Here is a 16,923-nt window from a genome sequence, read left to right on the forward strand (position 1 = left end):
GCTCCTAGCGTTCTACAGGGTAATGGCAGCGACCCGCGATTTCGGCGCGTATCACTTTTCCTTCCCCTCGTTCTATCCTCTCCACGCTGCCCTGTTCTTGAGCACCGACCGCGCCCTGTGCGCTCCACCCTCTCTCTTCCTCCCGACGACGCTGCACGGCCCCTTTGCAGAGCCGCTCAATCGAGCCCGAGCCCGCCGCAGTCCGGAAGGGTCAGCGCACTACCTGCTACCAGCACGACTTGCTGGAACACCTCGATTGGGGAGCCAGGCCCAGCTCTCCACAGCCTCCCCTGCAACTCTCCGATGGATCCCTGGGCGGCTGCCCGTGGTCGACGCCCGCCGTTCTGACTTCGACCTCCAAGAAGCTTCTCTTCAGGGAAAAGATCCCCGTGAGGTGATGCAGTACTGCAGGTGAGTTCAAACCTGCCCGTCGCCAGTGTAGTGTCCGAGGATCAATAATACTCGGACTGCAGGAGAACAATAAAACAGGTATTTACTGAACAGAGAGTAATTCAAGACTGAAATACAGAAGCCTGCTATGGCTTTATATGCAGGGGTGGTCACTGCCGGTACTGCAGTATAGAATCAGTTCTTCTCTTAAAGGTACATACACAAGTTCCACACTCCTACCACCCTTTGTGTGAAGAAGTGTTTCCTAACTTCTCTCCTGAATGGCCTGGCTCTGATTTTAAGGTTATGACCCCTTGTCCTAGACTTCTCCACCGGCGGATAAAGTTTCTCTCTCTCACTACCCTATCAATTCAGGATGCAGGAAGGATGTTCCCGATGGTCGGGGAGTCCAGAACCAGGGGTCACAGTCTAAGGATAAGGGATAAGCCATTTAGGACAGAGATGAGGAGGAATTTCTTCACCCAGAGAGTGGTGAACCTGTGGAATTCTCTACCACAGAAGGCAGTTGAGGCCAATTCATTAAATATATTCAAGAAGGAGTTGGATATATTTCTTAAGGCTAAAGGGATCAAGGGGTATGGGGAGAAAGCAGGGACAGGGTACTGAATTTGGATGATCAGCCATGATCTCATTGAATGGCGGAGCAGGCTCAAGGGGCCGAATGGCCGACTCCTGCTCCTATCTTCTATGTTTCTATTCCTTCTAAAATCCTAAAACCCTCAATGAAATCTCCCCTTAAGCTTCTCTATTCCAGGGAATACAAGTCCAGTTTATGTAATCGCTCCTCATAATCTAACCCTTGGAGCCCTGGTAACAATCTGGTGAATCTGCGCTGCACTCCTCCCAAGGCCAATATATTCTTTCTGAGGTGAGGTGCCCAAAATTGTGCACAGTGCTCCAGATTGGTCTAACCAGGGCGTTGTGTAGCTGTAGCAAAACCTCCTCCACTGTATATTCTAGCCGTCTAGTTATAAAGGCTCACATTCCATTAACCTTTTTGATTTTGTTTTTGTACCTGACCACCAATGTTCCCGCTAATTTTTTTTGAGGGTGTGTGGCCCCTTTAAGGGGCTGCACGGCCCATTCAAATTACCGCGCATGCACGGCTTTTTCCCCATTATAATGCCATTGAATGACCTGCGCAGGACCTGCAGATCGCTGCATGGACACGCGGCTGTGGACCTGAGGGGGAATATTGCTGATCACTGCATTTTAGTGATCTGTGCACATTTTAGTAATCAGTATAGTGATGGGTTCATGGTGAACATAAGAAATAGGAGCAGGAGTCGGCCATTTGGCCCTTCAAGCCTGCTCCGCCATTCAATAAGATCACGGCTGATCTTCTACCTCATCTCTACTTCCCTGCACTGTCCCCATATCCCTTGATTCCCTTATATTCAAAAATCTATCGATCTCTGCCTTGAATATACTCAATGACTGAGCCTCCACAGCCCTCTGGGGTAGAGAATTCCAAAGATTCACCACCCTCTGAGTGAAGAAATTTCTCCTCATCTCAGTCCTAAATGGCCGACTCCTTATTCTGAGACTGTGACCCCTGGTTCTAGACTCCCCAGCCAGGGGAAACATCCTCCCTGCATCTACCCTGTCAAGCCCTGTAAGAATTTTATCTGTTTCAATGAGATCACCTCTCATTCTTCTAAACTCGAAGGCCTAGTCTACTCAATCTCTCCTCATAGGACAATCCCCCCATCCCAGGCACCAGTCTGGTGAACCTTCGTTGCACTCCCTCTATGGCAAGTATATCCTTCCTTAGGTAAGGAGATCAAAACTGTACACAATACTCCAGGTGTGGTCTCACCAGGGCCCTATATAATTGCAGTAAGACATCTTTACTCTTATACTCAAATCCTCTTGTAATAAAGGCCAACATACCATTTGCTTTCCTAATTGCTTGCTGTACCTGTATGTTAACGTTCAGTGATTCGTGTACAAGGACATCCAGGTCCCTCTGAACACCAACATTGCCCAGTTTCTCACCATTTAAAAAATACACTGCTTTTCTATTTTTCCTACCAAAGTGGATAACTTCACATTTCTCCACATTATATTCCATTTGCCGTGTTCTTGCCCACTCACTTAGCCTGTCTATATCCCCTTGAAGCCTATTTGCATCCTCCGCACAACTTACATTCCCACCTAGCTTTGTATCATCAGCAAACTTGGATATATTACATTTGGTCCCCTCATCCAAATCATTGATGTAGATTGTGAATAGCTGAGGCCCAAGCACTGATTCTTGTGGTACCCCACTAGTTACAGCCTGCCCCACCAGTTAAAGCTTCCCTTTCATAATTCCATGCTGACTCTGCCCAATCCTTTTATTGTTTACTAATTGCCCTGTTACCACATCCTTAATAATAGATTCTAGCATTTTCCCTACTACTGATGTCAGCCTAATTGGTCTGTAGTTCCCTGTTTTCTCTCTCCCTTCATTCTTTAATAGTGGGGTTACATTTGCTACCTTCCAATCTGTGGGAACAGTTCTAGAATCTATGGAATTTTGGAAAATGACAACCAATGTATCCACTATCTCTACAGCCACCTCTTTCAAAGCCATCAGGTCCAGGGGATTTATCAGCTTTTAGTGCCATTAATTTCTCCAGTACTATTTTTTTTACGAATACTAATTTCTTTCAGTTCCTCATTCTCACTAGACCCTCGCTGGAGGTGAATTGTAGATGTTTTGTTGTGGTAGCAGCTGGCCTGATGGGTTGAATGGTGTTTTCTCATTTCTTTTGTTTTCTACCTTCTTACGTGCACTTTGCTTCAGGTCAGAGGCCTGCTAGGGTTGCCACCTTACCAGGTTTTTGAGCAGGCCCGATGAGAACAGTCTGTGTTTTTCAAATCGTTACTCTCTCACATTCCTATAACAGAGATTGTATCCTTTGGTTTGTTAAATACCTCTGCAGTTATAAGCAAATTTAACTTCTTGACCATACCATACTGTGAAGGTCTACTGTCACGTAGGTGAGGTACTATTGGCAGTAGAATACCATGGCAACTTTTTTAAATCTTTTTAATCCCAATGCACAGGATAATTATGAATGAGGAAGGCCATTTGGCCTATATCACCTCATTCAACAACAACAACTTGCATTTATGTAGTGCCTTTAAAGTAGTAAAATGTCCCAAGGCACTTCACAGGAGTGTAATCAGACAGAAATTAACCAAGCCAAACATGGAGACATCAGGACAGGTGGTAGGTTTTAACGAGCGTCTTAAAGGAGGAGAGGTAGAGAGGTGGAGCGGTTTAGGGAGGAAATTCCAGAGCTTAGGGCCGAGATAGCTGAAGGCACGGCCACCGATGGTGGAGCGAAGAATTTGAGGGGTGAACAAGAGGCCAGAATTGGAGGAACGTAGAGATCTTGGAGGGTTGGAGGACACTAAAGTTCCATCCCTCCATCATAATGTCTGGATTCCAAAAATCTATCTATCTCAGCCTTGAATATACTCAACGACTGAGCATTCACAACACTTTCGGGCAGAGAATTCCAAAGATTCACAATCCTCTGAGTGAAGAAGTTCCTCCTCATCTCAGTCGTAAAAGGCCGGCCCCTTCTCCTGAGACTATGGCATCACGGGCAGTGCTGTGGTCTCTAGGACCCACACCCAGTGCAGGAAGAAGTTTAACGAGCTCACATGGGTGGTCAGGGTGAGTGAAGGCTTCAGCAAATGCGACATACCACCATCTGTACCACAAGCTTCGCACACTGCTCAATGCCCCACACCCCCCGTTGTCATGTCGGAAATGCTGCAGCCAATTTGTGCTCAGCAAGATCCCATAAACAGCAATGTGATAATGACCTTTGATGGGTCATCGACCTGAAACGTGTAAGATTCGCAAAATTTGAACATTGTCCTATAAGGGTCTATTGGCAGAAGAGGCCTTAATTTTAAAGACTGTTTTAAAAGAAGCCCAGAGAAAGGGGCATACAAAATGGCTGCCAGACCCCGTGACCAGCTTTTTGGGACACTTTAAAATGGTTCCTGCAGTCCCCAGACAGCCTTTGTGGATTCAGCCCACAGTAAGTTCTGGAAGGCCGTTTCGGAGAAAACGAAACCAGACAGAACCACATACATATGGATTGGATGCAGATCCAATCAGATCGGCCTGTAGATAAAGGCCATCTAAATGTTTACCCAGACAAAGGGAAACAGTTTCAAATTCATAGGGGGAACATCAAGAACCGTTAAAGACATCAAGAGGACATTAAAAACAATACAGGGTCATTCCAGACCAGAGATGGCCATTACCGGCCATCCCAAAGTAGTTTAAAACATAATAACTACCCCGCTGTGCTACAAGCCCGCCAAAAATTGAACAAAGACTAACCTTGATCTAGGCGGGAGATAAGAGCCTCTTTGAGAAGTATAATTGGGGACCCGGAATAGCTATCGGTACGCTTTTGGCCTGGCCCAGCTTTTCGTAGCTGTTGGAGAACGACGAGCCTTCAGGTAGCCTTGGGAAGGCTTGCCATCCAAGAAGGTGGTTCGAAGAAGAAGAAGACGAGACCCGGGGTAGTCATCGGGAGATCATCGACAAAGACCCCGGGCAGTTGACGAGAGGAAGAGGAGACGAAACGCCCCTACCGATCGGGGTAGCCAGCGTTGAGCACAGAAGCACTGAAAAATCAAGGCTGTGACCACCATCGTCGTCTGCAGGAGCACCGAGAAGACAGCCTGTGGGCGAAACGATGGACGGCGAGTCCTGCTGACTTAAGGTGGCCGAGACGCCATCAGCCTGGACAGCCCGCTGCGCCTACAGCCCACTGACCACGTGGAGACAGGACGTCATAGAGAATCAAAACGCAGACTTCAAAACCTCTATGTTTCTAACTGGGATTGGTGAGCATGTTTCTGGCCCCTCATAATCTGATCTAGATAGGCTTAGGGGGTGAGCATTTAAGGGGTAATTAACTATGAGTTGTTGTCCCTCGATGTTCCGTGTATTTCCCCATTTCGTGATAACCTCTGTAAAGTATAATATGCCTGTATTTATCTTAGCTAGTACTGTGTTATGATTTGTTTTTCCCTCCCATGTACCTTATTGGCTTGCAGTTTGATTTGTTTCTATATGCAATAAAATTTCATCTCGTTTTCATTAAACCTGGTCTATAGAGTATTCTCTGCATTGTAGTTCCTGCCTCAAAGTCCAGTGTATAGAATCTAAGGGGCGCGTGGGTCGAACCACTCAAGGTTTTACTGTGCAAGAGAGAGAGAGGGCCTCTAGGGAGAGAAACCTCTGCGATCTAAGAGAAAAACCCCTTACAAACATTAACTCTGTTTCTCTCTCCACAGATGCTGCCTGACCTGCTGAGTATTTCCAGCATTTTCTGTTTTTATCTCAGCATCTATGTTCCTCCTCTCCTATTTTTTCCAAATTTGCATTGTGGACCTTGCCTACATTTTCAAACCTGCAGGCAGCAAATTGTCTTTTCAGACATTGCTTGCAGCATGCTTGTGCGCTGTGTGACCACAGGGGGCGCTGCCGGGCTGAGGAGCCAGCCACCTCCACTGCACCCTGGGTAATGTAGTACGTCACTGCGGGAAGACTACAGGTCCCGGCGTGCCCCGCGCTCTCGTGAGATGTGCCGGGGCCGGGGGCCGCCATTGTGGTTGCCATGGCGCGGGGCCTGGTGCTGCTGGTGCTCGGCCCCGGGGAGCTGTGCCGGCCGCTCTACTCCCGGCTCTTCGGCGCAGCCAGTCCGCAGGACGCCGCACAGGAGGGGGGCCCCGCCGCCGCCCAGCTCCAGCAGCAGCGGCTCAGGCTGCTGGGCAAAGAGCAGCTGGCGGCCGTGGCCCGGTGAGAGGAGTGGAAGAGAAGGGGGGGGGGGAGAGGAGTGGAAGAGAAGGGGGGGGGGGAGAGGAGTGGAAGAGAAGGGGGGGGGGGAGAGGAGTGGAAGAGAAGGGGGGGGGGGAGAGGAGTGGAAGAGAAGGGGGGGGGGGAGAGGAGTGGAAGAGAAGGGGGGGGGGGAGAGGAGTGGAAGAGAAGGGGGGGGGGGAGAGGAGTGGAAGAGAAGGGGGGGGGAGAGGAGTGGAAGAGAAGGGGGGGGGGAGAGGAGTGGAAGAGAAGGGGGGGGGGAGAGGAGTGGAAGAGAAGGGGGGGGGGGAGAGGAGTGGAAGAGAAGGGGGGGGGGGAGAGGAGTGGAAGAGAAGGGGGGGGAGAGGAGTGGAAGAGAAGGGGGGGGGGAGAGGAGTGGAAGAGAAGGGGGGGGGGAGAGGAGTGGAAGAGAAGGGGGGGGGGAGAGGAGTGGAAGAGAAGGGGGGGGGGAGAGGAGTGGAAGAGAAGGGGGGGGGAGAGGAGTGGAAGAGAAGGGGGGGGGGAGAGGAGTGGAAGAGAAGGGGGGGGGGAGGGGAGTGGAAGAGAAGGGGGGGGGGAGGGGAGTGGAAGAGAAGGGGGGGGGGAGAGGAGTGGAAGAGAAGGGGGGGGGGAGGGGAGTGGAAGAGAAGGGGGGGGGGAGGGGAGTGGAAGAGAAGGGGGGGGGAGGGGAGTGGAAGAGAAGGGGGGGGGAGGGGAGTGGAAGAGAAGGGGGGGGGGAGGGGAGTGGAAGAGAAGGGGGGGGGAGGGGAGTGGAAGGGAAGAGGGGGGAGGGGAGTGGAAGAGAAGGGAGGGGAGTGGAAGAGAAGGGAGGGGAGTGGAAGAGAAGGGAGGGGAGTGGAAGAGAAGGGGGGGAGGGGAGTGGAAGAGAAGGGGGGGAGGGGAGTGGAAGAGAAGGGGGGGAGGGGAGTGGAAGAGAAGGGGGGGAGGGGAGTGGAAGAGAAGGGGGGGAGGGGAGGGGAGTGGAAGAGAAGGGGGGAGGGGAGTGGAAGAGAAGGGGGGGAGGGGAGTGGAAGAGAAGGGGGGGAGGGGAGGGGAGTGGAAGAGAAGGGGGGGAGGGGAGTGGAAGAGAAGGGGGGGGAGGGGAGGGGAGTGGAAGAGAAGGGGGGGAGGGGAGTGGAAGAGAAGGGGGGGAGGGGAGTGGAAGAGAAGGGGGGGAGGGGAGTGGAAGAGAAGGGGGGGAGGGAGTGGAAGAGAAGGGGGGGAGGGGAGTGGAAGAGAAGGGGGGGGAGGGGAGTGGAAGAGAAGGGGGGGGAGTGGAAGAGAAGGGGGGGGAGTGGAAGAGAAGGGGGGGGAGTGGAAGAGAAGGGGGGGAGGGGAGTGGAAGAGAAGGGGGGGAGGGGAGTGGAAGAGAAGGGGGGGAGGGGAGTGGAAGAGAAGGGGGGGAGGGGAGTGGAAGAGAAGGGGGGGAGGGGAGTGGAAGAGAAAGGGGGGGAGTGGAAGAGAAGGGGGGGAGGGGAGTGGAAGAGAAGGGGGGGAGGGGAGTGGAAGAGAAGGGGGGGAGGGGAGTGGAAGAGAAGGGGGGGAGGGGAGTGGAAGAGAAGGGGGGGAGGGGAGTGGAAGAGAAGGGGGGGAGGGGAGTGGAAGAGAAGGGGGGGAGGGGAGTGGAAGAGAAGGGGGGGGAGGGGAGTGGAAGAGAAGGGGGGGAGGGGAGTGGAAGAGAAGGGGGGGGAGGGGAGTGGAAGAGAAGGGGGGGAGGGGAGTGGAAGAGAAGGGGGGGGAGGGGAGTGGAAGAGAAGGGGGGGAGGGGAGTGGAAGAGAAGGGGGGAGGGGAGTGGAAGAGAAGGGGGGAGGGGAGTGGAAGAGAAGGGGGGAGGGGAGTGGAAGAGAAGGGGGGAGGAGTGGAGTGGAAAGGGAAGGGGAGGGGGGAGGAGTGGAGTGGAAAGGGAAGAGGGGAGGGGGAGGGAAATTTGAATGACGACCAAAAACTCCCATACCTACTAGGGGAAGAGAGAAATTGTGTAACCTTAGCGGCACACTATGTTACAGCTTGCCATAAACAGAGGGACAACCACTAAATATAAGAAAAGAGTATATACAAATTATATGGATGTATATTTATACACTCAGGGATATATCTGTTTATACACTGTATGGATATATCTGTATTTTTGTGTACAACCATGAATGTTTTTCGATGCTTTGGCAACATAAGATGTACCTTGTCATGCCAATATAGCGAATTGAATTGAATTGGAAGAGGGGGAGGGGAGGGGGAGTGGAAGGGGAGGAGGTGGGAGAGGAGGAGGCGGCAAGAGGGAGTGGGCGGTGGGAGAGAGGCGGGAGGGGGAGGGTGGGTGTGGGGCCGCAGGGGGTCCGGAGCAATGGGAGGGGGTGGGGGGTTAAGGGCACAGTGTTAGGAACATAAGAACTGCTTACAGTTCTGGTCGCCATATATAAATGATTTCGAGGCACTGGAGAGGGTGCAGAGAAAATTGTTTGCTCATCCATCCTGCAGTCTTTGTTCTCATCCCCACAGATAGCAAGTATCTCATACTGTTGGTCAAAATCCAGGGCCGAGGCTCCTCCACCACTACATCCTGGGTCCCCATACCTTCCTGACTTGTGGTCACACCCTCCTGTCCCTGACCACTGACGAACTCTAAAGTACTACTTAATCTAAGTGGTGTGACTACCTCCTGGAACAAGTGTCCAGGTAACTCTCCCCCTCCCTGATGCCCCACAATGTCTGCAGCTCGTACTCCAGCTCAACAACTCTGAGCCGAAGTCCCTCGAGCTGCAGACACTGCAGATGTGGTTGCTTGGGATCTCGCTGGTCTCCACAAACTCCCATGTCCATCTAACCTTTATTTAATTGATTGGAAAAATATTAATGAATTAACTAATCAATTATTTTAGTTTTATCAATTCATTGGTTTATCTAGTTTAAGTTACTAATTAAGTAAATTAATAGCAAGTTACAGTTTCCTAGCTTGGAGTTTAACCCACTTCCCCAGCTTAGAGGCAAAAAAAAACCCGTCATACTCACCAACCAGTCACCTACCTGCTGCCCTGAGATGTCACTCCTTGATTTTTTCCTGTTTTGAAGGTTCCTCGCGCTGTCGCCACCGCTGCACTTGCCATTTTACATAGAAACATAGAAGATAGGAGCAGGATTAGGCCATTCGGCCCCTCGAGCCTGTTCCGCCATTTAAAGAGATCATGGCTGATCATCCAAATTCAGTACCCTGTCCCTGCCTTCTCCCCATATCCCTTGATCCCTTTAACCTTAAGAAATATATCTAACTCCTTCTTGAATATATTTAATGAATTGGCCTCTACTGCCTTCTGTGGTAGAGAATTCCACAGGTTCACCACGCTCTGGGTGAAGAAATTCCTCCTCATCTCTGTCCTAAATGGCTTACCCCTTATCCTTAGACTGTGACCCCTGGTTCTGGACTCCCCGGTCATCGGGAACATCCTTCCTGCATCTAGTCTGTCCAGTCCTGTTAGAATTTTATAAGTTTCATTGAGATCGCCTCTCAATCTTATAAACTCCAGCGAGTATAAGCCCAATCGACCCAATCTCCTCATACGTCATTCCTGCCATCCCAGGTCCACTCCTCTCGCCGCTGCCAAATACGGGGCATTGACCTTTGTGGGCGACGTGGTCCAAAGCTGTAAGAAGTTGTTGCTGTAGAAGTGTGAGAGTAAGAGTATACACGACAGTCTGCATGTGGAGCACAATCGGGGCAATGTAACGACAGAAACAGTCAGTGATCGCGCTCTGCTGTCTTTTGATTTCCAGGCAAGTGAAGTCCTCTTGTATCCTGGCTCGACAGGCCGCAGACAAGCCACTCCCTGACTTTGGGTGTGTGATAAGCGAGGAATCGGCTGGCCCTCAGGACCCGGAGCTGGGCGTGTTCCGCCTCCCTGCTGGCGACCTTTTCACGGAGGAAACGACAGTGGTGTGGATGGCAGTCCTTTACCTGGGCTTTGCCCTGATCTGCGACCCCTCCGAGAACCTAATGCTGGCGGAAAAAACCCTGAGATTGCTGGTGAAGTATTTCACGGAGCATTTGAAACTACTGGCTCAAAGCAACGACGTTGTGCTGAAGACGGACAGAATCGAGGCGATCCTGAATACGTTTTTGCCACACGGGCAGCTGATGTTTATTAACTGTTGCTTCATTCAGAGTCTGGAGAAAGAACTGAATGCTTCTATGTTCAAGTGATGCCGCCTGCTGTTGTCTGCATTGCTTTCACTTTCCTGCGAGCTGTTTTTCTCTCTCCAATTTGCTCTCCCACCCTGCTGAAGGTGCTGGCCTTTACTTGTGCACAGCTCACCCAAGTGGTAGTTCTTTCAATATGAAACTAGGCAAGAAGTATTGACCTGGGGGGGTTGGGTGGGGAGGGAGTTGCATCAGATCCAAGCCAGGCCCTCTGCCTCCATTCAAGTCCCACTCCAGAGACTTGAACACAAAATCTAGGCTGACACTCCAGTCCAGTATTGAGTGCGGCACTGTCGGAGGTGCCCTCTTTCGGATGAGATGTTAAACCGAGGCCCCGTCTGCTCCCTCAGGTGGACGTAAAATATCCCGCGGCACTATTTTGACGATGAGCAGGGGAGTTCTCCCCGGTGTCCTGGCCAATATTTATCCCTCAATCAACATCACAGACAGATTATCTGGCCATTATCACATTGCTGTTTGTGGGAGCTTGCTATGCGCAAATTGGCTGCCGCATTTCCTACATTACAGCAGTGACTACACTTCAAAAAAAGTACTTCATTGGCTGTAAAGCGCTTTGGGACGTTCTGAGGTTGTGAAGGGTGCGATATAAATGCAAGTCTTTTTTCTTCATCGGCACTTTCCAATCACGATCACTGCATAGTGATCGGGAACCCCATATAAAAAAGTTTAAAAAAAAATTTCTTTCTGGTGTGCGGAAACAAATTTCTGTGCTCCAATTTCTGCCGTGACTGCGAGCAGCTAACTTGCTATGGACAGTTGTGGCCTGAGAGAGTTAGTGCAGGGGTGGCCCATGCTTTTTTGCCTTTGTGAGCTGCTGGGTGTGTACCTAAGGAACCCTAATGGCCAGGTACAAAGTTTAAATTCATGTTCCTACTCATTTTTCTCACCTCAAGCAGCAGCTACTCACATAACCTAAGTGGTCAGGTCTAAGGTTTAGGACGAGGGACATCCATTTCCAAACGTCAGCCCCACAAAATTCAGACAGGGCAAAACAATGATTTAAAAAATACAAGAACAAATAGGGCTGAATTGGCTTGGGATTTATTTATGGTATTGCCAGGACTTGCAAGCTGTATTTGAGCTCGAGTCACAGTTTGGACTTCCCAGACTTTAATGTGAGACCAGGTGCTTCCTTTACCCAGTCGCCCACTGGTATTGCTGTAGTGTTGCGGAGCCCGGCACTGGACATTAGAGGGATATTATAATAAGGGTATTACTGTAATACAGTGGAGAGCAAAGGTTCCACTTTACCCACGTGCTGTGGGTTCCTGATCTTGGGAGGCCTGGTGACTCTCTGTAGGGGGTGGGCGGGGGAACGGACCGGGAAGCAGAGTGATCTCTCATTTACTCTCGTGCCCATTTAATGGCCAGTGCTAAGCAGCATCGGAGCTTTGAGAACCGATTGGCCAGTGGGCATGTGTTCTGCCCGGAGAGATAACAGAAAAAGCTTTAGAAATGTGTGAATTCGACTGTAAAATCGTGACAATCAATGCAAAGGTTGAATAAAATTATGGAAAGACTGATGAATTATTTAACCTGCGGTATCCATCGAGGTGTTTTTACCAATTATGATTGAAGCTTCAAATGGTTAAAGAGTAAAAAAAAAAAAAAAATTGCGGGGGAAGCAAGAACAAGATGACAGAATCTTAAAATTAGAGCTAAACCGTTCTGGAGCGAAATCAGGAAGCACTTCAAACAAAGGGTAGTGGAAACCTGGAACTCTTCAAAAGCTGTGGATGCTGGGTCAAGTGGAACTTTCAAGAATGAGACCGAGAGATATTTTTGTTAGGTAAGGGTATCAAGGGACATGGAGCAAGGGTGGGAAAATGGAGTTGTGGTACAGATCAGCCGCGATCTAAACGAATGGTGGAGCAGGCTGAATGGCCTCTTGCTGTTCCTAATCAACTGCAGGGAACACCGGAGCCCAGCCTGGTCCTGTCCTCGCCTAATGATGTCAGCCGTGGTTCAGTGGGTAGCACTCTTGCCTCTGAGTCAGAAGGTTGTGGTTTCAAGCCCCACTCCAGAGACTTGAGCACAAAAATGATAAAAGATGTAATAGCAGAGCACTTGGAAAACTGACAGGATCGGACAAAGTCAACATGGATTTACAAAAGGTAAATCATGCTTGACTAATCTGGAATTTTTTGAGGATGTAACTGGTAGAATAGATAAGGGAGAACCAGTGGATGTGGTGTATTTGGACTTTCAGAAGGCTTTCGATAAGGTCCCGCATAAGAGATTAGCGTGTAAAGTTAAAGCACATAGGATTGGGGGTAAGGTACTGCCTTGGATAGAGATCTGGTTGGCAGACAGGAACCAAAGAGTTTGGAATAAACTGGTCCTTTTCCGAGTGGCAGACAGTGACTAGTGGGGTGCCGCAGGGATCGGTGCTAGGACCCCAGCTATTCACAATATATATAAATGATCTAGACGAGGGAACTAGATGTAATGGCCTAGAAATTCAGTGGGCTTTGCGCCCAGTTACCGCCCAAAGAGGGTTTCTGCGCCATTGTAAGAGGGTGCGCTGATATTCAGCGCTGCGGTAATGGCGGCGGTAGCCGGTAGCGCTGCGCCGACACCGATGACGTCATCGGTGTGCGCAGTGCCCCGGTTGCGCCCCGCTTCCGGCCCAAACCCCATATTTAGCTGCGGCCGCCTCTTCTGCAGCGGCTGCAAACAGCGCTGGAAAAACGGGGCCGTACAGCTGCGCTACTGGGGCGCTTTAAGGTGGAGGTGCGGCCAGCCGCTTTTTCGGCGGCCGCCTGCCCGCTCCTCCTTCCCCGGCCTCCTCCACCATCCCCCCCCCCCCCCCCCCGGCTTTCCGCAAGCCCGGCACTTCTCCGTGGTGCCGGGCTCATTTCCCGGCACAATCCAGCGGCGATCTTGCTGTTGCAGGCACCTCCCCCTTAAGAGAAGGAGGAGGCCTGCAGTACCGCAGCCTGCCGCTCCGCAGCGGGTGGCGCTGCGGCACCTAGCGCGCCGATATTCAGTTTCAGCGCCCCAAGCGGGGGCGCCGAAACCCTTGAATAGCGGCCGCCTTCGACTTGGGGCACTGAAACTGAATTTAAGGCGGGCGCAAGTGGCTCCGCGCGCAGCGCTAACTTTTGGGCGTTAGCCTGCTGGCGGGTCTTAACTGAATTTCTAGGCCAATATCTCCCAAGTTTGCAGACGACACAAAGCTGGGTGGGCGTGTGTGCTGTGAGGAGGATGTAGAGAAACTCCAGTATGATTTGGACAGGTTGGGTGATTGGGCAGATGCATGGCAAATGCAGTATAATGTGGATAAATGCAAGGTTATCCACTTCAGTGGCAAAAACAGGAAGACAGATTATTATCTGAACGGCAATAGATTGGGAAAAGGGGAAGAGCAACGAGACCTGGGTGTCCTTGTGCACCAGTAAGCATGCAGGTGCAGCAGGCGGTTAAGAAGGCAAATGGTATGTTGGCCTTCATAGCGAGAGGATTCGAGTACAGGAGCAAGGATGTCTTGTTGCAGTTGTACAGGGCCTTGGCGAGACCACACCTTGAGTATTGTGTGCAGTTTTGGTCGCATTATCTGAGGAAGGATGTTCTTGGCATGGAGAGAGTGCAGCGAAGATTCACCAGACTGATACCTGGGATGGCGGGAATGACGTACGAGGAGAGATTGGGTCGATTAGGCTTACATTCGCTAGAATTTAGAAGAATGAGAGGGGATCTCATTGAAACTTATAAAATTCTAACAGGACTAGACAGACTAGATGCAGGAAGGATGTTACCGATGGCGGGGGAGTCCAGAACCAGGGTTCACAGTCTAAGGATAAGGGGTAAGCCATTTAGGACAGAGATGAGGAATTTCTTCACCCAGAGAGTGGTGAACCTGTGGAATTCTCTACCACAGAAGGCAGTTGAGGCCAATTCGTGAAATATATTCAAGAATGAGTTAGATATATTTCTTAAGGCTAAAGAGATCAAGGGATATGGGGAGAAAGCAGGGACAGGGTACTGAATTTGGATGATCAGCTATGATCGCATTAAATGGCGGAACAGGCTCGAGGGGCCGAATGGCCTACTCCTATTTTCTATGTATGTAAAATCTAGGCTGACACTCCAGTGCGGTGCAGAAGGAGTGCTGCACTGTCAGAGGTGCTGTCTTTTGGATGAGACGTTAAACCGAGGCCCCGTCTGCGCTCTCAGGTGGATGTAAAAGATCCCCTGGCACTATTTCGACGATCAGCAGGGGAGTTATCCCCGGTGTCCTGGTCAATATTTATCCCTGAATCAACATCACTAAAAAACATTATCTGGCCGTTATCACATTGCTGTTTGTGGGAGCTTGCTGTGCGCAAATTGGTTGCCGCGTTTCCTACATTACAACAGTGACGACACTTCAAAAAGTACATCATTGGCTGTAAAGCACTTTGGGACGTTCTGAGGTCGTGAAGGGCGCTATAGAAATGCAAGTCTTTTTAATGTCTTATGTGTGCAGTGCTGGACAGTGAGCAGGAGTGGGAAACTTGGCTGTTTTTTTTTCTAACCATTCTATAATCCAGTGGTATTGAGACCAGTTCCAGATCCCCCTCCTGCTACCTCGGGTGACTAAACAGGCATTAAGGGATGGGCAGTAAGTGCGGCCTTGCCAGTGTTGCCCACATCGCAAGAGGAAATATAAAAAGACACTGCTGTTACCAGCTGAACCTTCTGCATAAGATTCAAAAAAGTTTAATTGCCGTTTGCTTTTACCTAGAAAATAAAATCAATCCATTTGTTGAAAAACAACAGTGGGATGTTGCCAGGGCATTTTGCACTGGAGTCGGCAGTGCAAATAGTATTAACTGTAAACCCACACAAGAAGCTAGTTTTATCTTTGTCTGTTTTTGAGTGAAGGATTAAGGTGATGCAAAGCAGGTACGCAGTAAAATAGATTATATTTTTAATCAGCAAAGTTGGAATTTTGTGCTGCCTTTTTAAGGGGGCAGAGTATTGCTGCTTCTTCTTAGGCAGTCCCTCGGAACCGAGGATGACTTGCTTCCACATTAAAAATGAGTTCGCAGGTGACTGATGAGTCCAATGCGGGACCTACAGTCTCTGTCACGGGTGGGGCAGACGGTGGTTGAAGGGGTGGGTGGGTGAGGTGCTTGGGTTGACGTGCGCTCCTTGAGCTGCCTGCACTTGGCTTCCGCTTGCTCCCGGCGAAGAGACTCGAGGTGTGGATGCTTCTCCTCCACTTTGTGCGGTCTTGGGCCTGGGATTCCCAGGTGTCGGTGGGGATGTTACACTTTTTCAAGGAGGCTTTGAGGGTGTCCTTGAAGCATTTCCTCTGCCCACCTGGGGCTGTCTTGCCGTGCCGGAGCTCCGAGTAGAGTGCTTGTTTTGGGAGTCTCGTATCGGGCATGCGGACAATGTGCAGTATTGTTATAGTGCTGTGCGAAACACTTTGAGTTGCTGCAGTGCAACGTGGCCATCTGCTGGCAGATGTACAGTCCAGCAACTAAACTGCAAAATGAATTGGGATAATTGTGGGGACAAGCACGAGAACATTTCACTGAGGGTTTCAGACAATGTAGTGAACTACAAAAGCAAAGATCGAACGGAATAACAAAAGCACACCAGTTGGAGTGGAGAGCTCGCCATGGAGTGAGGTGGAATTAGTGAGAGCAGCACTTCCATATTGGGAGTTTGATGAGCCCCACTCCAAGAGACTTGAGCACATAATCCAGGCCAACACTCCAGGGCAGTACTGAGGGAGTGCTGCACTGTCGGAGGTGCCGTCTTTCGGATGAGACATTAAACCAAAGTCCTGTCTGCACTCGAGTGCTATTCCGCAGAAGAGCAGGGGAGTTCTCCCCGGTGTCCTGGCCAATATATCCCTCGTCCAACGCCACCAAAGCAGATCATCTGGACATTCTCACATTGCTGTTTGTGGGAGCTTGCTGTGCGCAAATTGGCTGCCACATTTCCTACATTACAACAGTGACTACACTACAAAAATGTTTCATTGGCTGTAAAGTGTTTTGGGACATCCTGAGGTAGTGAAAGGTGCTATATAAATGCAAGTCTTAATTTAAGAGTGGGAATTTAGCAGTGAATAATGCGTAGGTAGTTAAGAACATCTTGTATTTTATTCCCTCTTTAACTGAACTTTAAATTTGTGCGACTAGGGAATTAGCATTAACGGGAAGCTGGTGATCACTGGGCAGGTGGTCATTGGTCACTGGGCAGGTGGTCCTTGGTCACTGGGCAGGTGGTCATTGGTCACTGGGCAGGTGGTCATTGGTCCTTGGTCACTGGGCAGGTGGTCATTGGTCCTTGGTCACTGGACAGGTGGTCATTGGTCACTGGGCAGGTGGTCATTGGTCCTTGGTCACTGGACAGGTGGTCATTGGTCACTGGGCAGGTGATCATTGGTTACTGGGCAGGTGGTCATTGGTCACTGGGCAGTTGGTCACTGGGCAGGTGGTCATTGGTCATTGGGCAGGTGGTCATTGGTCACTGGTCACT

The 16,923-nt window shown here is 50.5% G+C and overlaps 1 protein-coding gene across 1 annotated transcript; it reads left to right on the plus strand.

The window, feature by feature from the left end:
- Positions 1 to 6,009: 6,009 nt before the first annotated feature.
- ap5s1 (adaptor related protein complex 5 subunit sigma 1) lies at positions 6,010 to 11,978 on the plus strand. The gene is made up of 2 exons (XM_085975581.1): positions 6,010 to 6,235; positions 9,999 to 11,978. The coding sequence occupies exons 1-2, from the start codon at positions 6,054 to 6,056 to the stop codon at positions 10,423 to 10,425; spliced, it is 609 nt and encodes a 202-aa protein (XP_085831707.1). The 5' UTR covers positions 6,010 to 6,053; the 3' UTR covers positions 10,426 to 11,978.
- Positions 11,979 to 16,923: the final 4,945 nt, after the last annotated feature.

Source organism: Somniosus microcephalus, chromosome 2 (assembly GCF_052327205.1).
Source record: "Somniosus microcephalus isolate GS21.2 chromosome 2, FLI_Smic_1.0, whole genome shotgun sequence".
In the NCBI taxonomy this organism is placed as follows: Eukaryota; Metazoa; Chordata; class Chondrichthyes; order Squaliformes; family Somniosidae; genus Somniosus; species Somniosus microcephalus.